General features: G+C 35.2%; 1 protein-coding gene across 1 annotated transcript in view; it reads right to left on the bottom strand.

The window, feature by feature from the left end:
* Positions 1 to 532: 532 nt before the first annotated feature.
* The window catches only part of LOC146482741 (ras-related protein Rab-24-like), a 10,610-nt gene continuing 3,590 nt past the window's right edge, over positions 533 to 7,552 (bottom strand). Inside the window, exons 3-8 of the mRNA XM_085106839.1 lie at positions 7,378 to 7,456; positions 6,588 to 6,655; positions 5,554 to 5,653; positions 3,190 to 3,240; positions 2,376 to 2,432; positions 533 to 2,259 (exon numbers count right to left, since the gene is read on the bottom strand). Coding sequence (XP_084962965.1) covers positions 2,201 to 2,259; positions 2,376 to 2,432; positions 3,190 to 3,240; positions 5,554 to 5,653; positions 6,588 to 6,655; positions 7,378 to 7,456 — 414 coding nt within the window. The 3' untranslated portion in view covers positions 533 to 2,200. The remainder of the gene's footprint in view (positions 2,260 to 2,375; positions 2,433 to 3,189; positions 3,241 to 5,553; positions 5,654 to 6,587; positions 6,656 to 7,377; positions 7,457 to 7,552) is intronic.

Below are 7,552 nucleotides of genomic sequence, written 5' to 3'. Positions count from 1 at the left end.
CAGTTAATTCTTCACAGAAGTTCAGGCTTCAGGAGTTTTCATCGTTTATTGCCCTGAAGCCTGAACTTCTGTGAGGAATTATACAATGCTCTTCAATCAAACGAATTGAGCGCTCTACGAAACACATTCTACCCAGAATACAAATATGTAAATCAGTTACATATTAATTAGAATAAAATGATCTTGTGTTGCACAAATTTTTGCCTTTTTCTTGCTTGTTTTCGCTTAATAAAGGAGCGATTTTAAGGAACATTACATCAGAGATTCCACCAGAGTATTCTGAAAAAGCCCCAATACAAACATCAACTTTTTTCAACGTTTTAAAAATGGGATAGTGACGCGATTTCGAGGAATCCTGGTTTTAGCACATTGGTTTTAGCATGTTCTTCGATTACGAATCCAATTCAACGATAACTTAAGAGTCGCTCAATTTAATAACGTTTTGCGAACAGTACGTACACTGATAAGTCCTCCCAGTTATTTATGCTTACCAGTTGCGACTGCTTAAGTTGCAAAGATAACTGCGAGGGTCTTTCAAGATTCTCTTTAATCATTCATCAGCAGTATATGTTTCATATATTCATATTCAAGTATGTACAATAATAAGTGTGAATACATTGTGAAGATTAAAGCTCTCTAGAGCATCTTGAGGCGAATAAAACGCCATATGAACATAAAACGTTTTACACTTGTTACAAATTCTTACATAAATTTCTCTGTACCGATTACTTACTTATCTACACACGATTATCAATTTACGAATCTGTTCAGTAATGGTTGTCTGGTTTGGAGCTATCTTGGACACACTTTGACTGACTTTAGACTTCAATTTCCAGAAGGGGAGGAAAGAGTGGTACCCCGTGCAATTTTTGGTTGGAGGTCTGCGACCCGGTTCCCCCAACCCTGGCCCTATTTCAGACCTTAATATATAATTTCCCATTACCACCTTTCAGAACTGGCCTCAAAAATTCATACCTGGGCCGGACTGTTCGAAAGCCGATTAACGCTAATCTATGAATAAAATTTAATGAAGGTTTTCATCTCGCTCTTGAAAAGTGGTTTTACAGGGTAATTTCAAGCTAAAGGTAAAGAAAAGTCTAAGTCAAAACTGAGGGCCAAAAATCTTTTGGAAGGAATTTTATCGATTAGTAATTAAACTTGAATCAAAGTTCACGTTAATCCAGGATTACCTTAATTGGGCTTTGAACAACTGACCCCTAGTCTGTAAAATCCAACCCGTTTCAAACGTTCACACCAAAATGGTTAAAATCTATACCTGTTTTCAGACCAAAACAGGACATTCCAATATAGATTTAAAAAGGAGTACCCCCCCCCCCCCCCGGGTAAATGGGCCTTTTTCACAATGGCGTCATTTCCCTTCCACTACCACTTTCACTGGTTTGGCATTAATAAATTAAAGTAAGGACGTTTCCCGTTAGTTGTTGTCGAATTTACTCAACTTTGTAGATTAATTTGCTCCAGTTGCTAAAACGTCAGTCTATGTTAGTGTTCAGTGTAAATAAGGTGTGGTACTTAAATATGTCAACAATGACATTATCAAGGCGTTCTCTCAAAAGGTGATCAAACTTGACCAGCTTATGAGAATTCTTGGTTTAATTTTACTACTTCGGCCCAGTTCTTGTTTGGCAGTAGTATGGCGTCTAGATTACTTTTTTGGACAGATTTGACTTAAGCACGGCAAAATTGCAAGATGTATTAGAGCTTACTGCTTTATGCAATGCATTCAGATCATGCTGCATCAAAGCAACCGATGAATTCACTCTGGACAAGGATTCGTAGGTTCCTTTGATGCGGCATGATCTGAATGATCTGAGATCACAAATCCGTTTTTGGATTCTCCCAAAAAAACGCACCCATATTCTCTTCACAGATAACAGAAAGAGGGAGAGAGTTTCTAGAGAAGGAATACTTAAAAAAATAAACATAACAAACGATAAAAAAAAAACACAAGTTCTGCTGCAATATATATTACATCTTAATATATAACTTTTTAGCTTTAGCTAGTTATCTTTTAAACTTCTTTTCTAAAAAGTCTATAGTGTTGCATAAGTACTGCAAATGTCTTTCCAATACATTTTGCATGCCTCAACTTGAGATTTTTCGTTGTGAGTGTCCTGTGTCACTGGTTTGTATACCACAGGAACACCATTCTGCAGTGAAGCATTTCATCATCACTTTGTTAGCAACATGACTTCTTTGACGCTGATTTTTCCAGCTTTACATCTCCTTTTGGTCCACCTAAAACATGGGGAGTAGGTACAAAGGTAAGATTCTACGTTAAGTAAAACAACCTGCAATGTTCTGTGTATTTTTCCTACCGCAAACAACTAAGAAATTCAAGCAAATAAAGGTACCTGAGGCTTGCATATTGGATTTCATAAAATCTTCTGCTATCTTTTCAAAAACCTTATCTGTCAACAGAAATAAATAAGGTGACAACGAGTGAGTAATGGGTTAAAAAACACTTTGTTGGTTCTGATTTGTGATCTAACACACTGCATGATTTTTGGAATCATGATAAGAGAAGTAAGCAGAAGAAGAAGAAGAAGAAGAAGAAGAAGAAGAAGAAGAAGAAGAAGAAGAAGAAGACAAGCTAGGAGCACTGTGCTTTAGCATTACAGTGGAGACTGGAAGCAAAAAGAAGACATGGATTCCCAAAGCCAAAGAGAAGCAAATGGTGGTAGATGCAATTCAAAGTGAACAGCTGGCTGGGTGGGATTCTGGGAGATTGTCAGAACTCTTATTACAAACCAAAGTGGATGGAAAGGCAATATCAAAGCCTTAAATGTGTGATGTGGTATGAAGAGATTGCAGTAGTACAGTGCTCTGCAAAAGATAAAGAAATGCAGAGTAGATTCGGCAGGTATGAATTCACAGCTGTCCAGTGGTTAACATGTCAGACTTTTTATCTACAGGCTGGAAATTCAAGCCTGGGTTGAACCTTCACTGGAGAAGCAACACATCCAAAGAAGAGACATAATACCCCCATGTGCACTCTATGCTCTAAAACTGGAATCAAACATGAGCATGCTGAGCAACCAAACTCCACAAACATGTACTAAGTTATGATACAGAGTTTTCAGTTTTTAAAGTAACATAAACACCACTGCAAACTTATAAGGATTTTTTTCTCAATCATTCATTGACTTTGACATACTACAAACTTACCAACATTGAACCCTCTTTTGCTGGATGTTTCAAACACATCCCCACCAATATCTGTGCAAGAAAAGAACAAGAATCTTGCTTAATTGATACACCTCTTCAAGAATAATAAGAATAAGTCACCAAAGTGTACCCTCTAGAGAAAACAACCAGGCTACACAATCCCATGTAAACTTCATGCTTTCTCTACCATTACAGCTATGGACAATACAACAGCTTGAATGTTGAACAATTTACTGCTGCACTTGTTAACAAAAGGTAGCGTTATTAAAACATGACGTTTTGGTGATGACATGTCACCATTATCAAATGTAAATTATTATGTAGTTTCCCACCTACCTTTCTTTATATAACGTTACTGAACTTATAAATAATTTACATTTGATAATGGTGACATGTCGTCACCGAAAGGTCATGTTTTAATCTTGTTACTTTTTATTCTGAAATGTTTTTCCAAATCCTTCATTATCACTTGTTAACAAACCTGGGAAAGAATACCCTGCTAACAGAGGCTCTTCCTTTTGTATTTCTTGGTGGGGATGCTAAACAAGCCAACTACAAGAAATACTAGAGATGTGAACAAGTTTGTACATGCTAAAAAACGTGCCAGAAAGAAATGCTCTGTTAGCAGGGTAGGGAAAGAATAAATCCTACTTCTCTTGAATGTACTCCATGCACTCCTTACAACCACAATTTTGCTGGGAAGCGGTTGCTGTTTTCACAACACTCGTAATATTTAGAATGTGCTTATATGTAAAGAGGGTCTTACTTGGGAAAAATAATTATGATGTAGTGCCGGAATTCACTTTTACAGCTGTATGTCATCACAGTTTTATTACATATATAGACAGCCGGGAAAATAAACTAATCATAAAATTCATATGAAACTACATTCGGGACCCGAGTGGTGTGTTTTCCATATCCTCACTAGTGAGGATATTGATGACGCCAATTCCGCTTTTTTCGTGGTTGTTTATGCAAACAGTTGGTGAAAAATTGAGAGTGATAGATTGTCTATATAATAAAAAGAAAATTACACAGTGGCTTGAAGATATGAATTTTATTTTCTCATGTTAAAAACAATATTTTACCATTCGAAAATGAAATTCATATCTTCACACCGCCATGCAATATCCTCTATATCATTGACAGACATACAAATACGGCCAGAGGATCATTCTGCATGGCATTGACTCAATCTCCAATCTTTCCAATATCGGATGTTTTTTGAGTTAATTGAGACGCATCATGTAATTTTTTAACTCTCTTAGTCTTGAAATTCGAAATTTAACAAGTACCGCTTCCTTTTGTAGTAAGCTGAAAGCATTCCTCTTATCAGAAAAAAATTATATTCATTTATTTACCTCTGCTTTTCACTTTCATTTTCGCTTCTTTTTAGCCTAACTATGATTAATATGACTATGTTATATATTTTAAGATTTACTGTAGCTCTGCCATTGATTTTGGTCCTATGTGTAAATATGACAATACTTTGTTCTAATTACTTAACCGAGGCGGCCCATTCCTTATAAGCCTGGTGGCTTCCCTTTGGCTTCCTTGCCATTAGTGTTTAAATAATTATTTTTTTTTCTTGCTTTTGTACAACTTATGGCAAAAACAATAAACTGAATATGACTACATATTTATTTTCATTATCTGATCGTTATAAGAGAAATATTATAGGGGTTTTATTTAATAACTTATCTATTTATTTTTATTGTATGACCATCATGATCATAATTATCACTATTTTTATTGATGACACGTAAGTGCATTGAGACTCTAAATGACCTCATAAAAACATTATTGTTATATTATATTACACGCTTTCTTAACCAAAACGATATTTCACTACAAGCTCAACTGTAATACCAACTTTTCTAGGGTTGCTTATATTGAAGACTTCTGGGCCGGGTTGTTCAAAAGCCGATTAATGCTAATCCACAATTAAAAGTTAACCGAGGTTTTCATCTCGCTCATTGAAAATGATTTTAAAAGCTAATTTTAAGCTAATGGTAAAGAAAAGTCTAAGGCAAAACTTAGGGACAAAAATCTTTTGGACAAATCCTTATGGATTAGTAAATATACTTGAATCAAAGTTCACGTTAACCAGGATAAGCTTAATCTGGCTTTCAACAACTGGGCCCTGAACTATAGACAATGAAAGGCATGACGTTTCTCTCGCTTCTCCCTGATATTTTTTTTCTCTTATATCATTTTTTTTTTTGTACAATTTCTCTTTTCCTAATTTAGCTGTGTCTGTATCTTGTTCTATATTCATGTATAATTAACGTGAAAAAGATGTAAAATCCTGGATGTAAAATGTAACAAAAGATCTATGTTTAAAAAAAAGACTTCCAAACTCACCTCTACCATAATTGACAACTGTTTTTGTCTGAACGTCTCTTGGCTGTATAGCCTCTTCAATCAGATCAAGTTTAGTTCCACAAAGATAAATCTTACAATCCTGAAACAAGGAAAGAACAAACACTAATCAACCAATCTTTTTTAAACCAATGAAGGCCAAAGATTTTCCTTCAAAAAGTCTTCTATAAGTTTTTGATAAACAATGTTTTAATGTTGTTTCGGGTCAGAGTTTGACACATTTAAGAATATGTTATATCCATTCCTGAGTGTTATTTTCATATTTTTCATACACCAATCAAACGCACCACTGTGACATTGGGTGACTTGCCATTCTGGACAAAGATGCAGCTTTGGAAGAAAAAAAAAAGGAATGATTCATGGCAGCAACACTTAAGTGTTGCAAACGGTAAATTCTTGCTTTTGCAAGACAGCAAGAGTAGCATTTTTGTTTGTGAGCCTGAGACATTTGCACTTTTTACAATGATAGATCCAGACTTTTTTGTAACCTTTGTGCATGTACAAAATAAAAGTACAAGTATCATAACACAAGCTTCAGGGCTCAAAATAATATTTGGACAAACAAATTTTAGCTCAGTCATGTCTCGTTTCTGACTGGTCAAAATATTAAAAATATCTATTTTAAAGTAATAGCCAATTAAGGCAAAATATTGCCTCGCCATTGCTCAGAAACTCGTTGCTAAGGAGTATAAAAGCTTTGATCACTAAAAGTATCACTTATATTCACTATTTTCCACAGGCAATGGCCTCTGCATACCATTTGACATAAAACTTTCTAGTTATTTATTTGAAAGCCATGTATGCAACTAGACAAAATGACCGTCAAACGGAAATTTTGTCTGGACAAATAATTTGTCATCTTGCCCGGACATTGTCCGATCACCGGCCGTTATTTTGAGCCCTGAGCTTTCTCCTTAAGTTGTAAAGTGATACATTGTGGAGTGGATTGGTGATAATGATAAGAAAACAGCGGATTTCATCTCCATTGTAAGAAGAATTCCTAGCTTGGAACTCACAGGTTCAGCAGATTTTAACTGATCCACCCAAAACTTGGTTTTATCAAAACTTGCTTTGTCTGTCAGGTCTGTAAAAAAGGGAAAAAATAATTTTTTCCATAATGCTAGTTAATTGATTAACTAACTTCATTCTGAACAACCACCAAAAAACAACAAATACCAGTAAAGGGAAAAGTAGGAAAAGAGGAACTGTGAATAGCTAAGAACAATGTCCATGACTCTAACACTAAGAACAGGTCAACTTGAAAGCATGGCACTTGTGTAAAAGATAATATTTTTTATACGTGCCTCCAAGTCGTATTGATTCAAAAGAATGATACACACAATGGTGTGCAATTATCACAAAGTGTGCAATGCGCACTCATGGAATAATAATAGACCCTTCTCCAAAATGGCGGTAAAAGATTTGATTGAGTTAAAATTCAACTGAATGAAAAACTGATACCAGCACTGGACAGAGCACCTTTACTTTAATAACCTTGCAAAGTTTCAGCATATTAGGTGTTACATCAGCTTAGGAAATGTAAGTTGAAATTTGACAAATTTACAGATGTTTGTATGACTGGGGGTATACATCATACTCCCAGTCATACAAACGTCTGTAAATTTGTCAAATTTCAACTTACATTTTCTCAGCTGATTTTACACCTGATATGCTGAAACTTTGCAGGGTTACTAATTAAAAGTAAACGTGCTCTTTCTAGTGCTGGTAGATGTTTTTAATTTTAACTTATTTGAATTTTCGGCCGCCATTTTGGAGAAGGGTCTATTGCTAAATATTAATACACACCATAACACAAAATAGCGGCTTTGGCACTGCGATAATACATTGCACTCATTGCTTGATATCTTTCGGCTCCAGCTGTGTCCTAGAACGATCAGAAAAAAATTATTATTGATTAGGCTGTGTCCTTTATTTCTGTGTATCATCACTGCAGTTTCAAAATTTAGGATCATTTGGAGAA

The sequence above is a fragment of the Pavona decussata genome, unplaced genomic scaffold, assembly GCF_977016875.1.
Source record: "Pavona decussata unplaced genomic scaffold, jaPavDecu1.1 SCAFFOLD_44, whole genome shotgun sequence".
Lineage (NCBI taxonomy): Eukaryota > Metazoa > Cnidaria > Anthozoa > Scleractinia > Agariciidae > Pavona > Pavona decussata.
The sequence above is the reverse complement of the archived record's forward strand: the minus strand, read 5'-3'. Positions and strand labels throughout refer to the sequence as shown.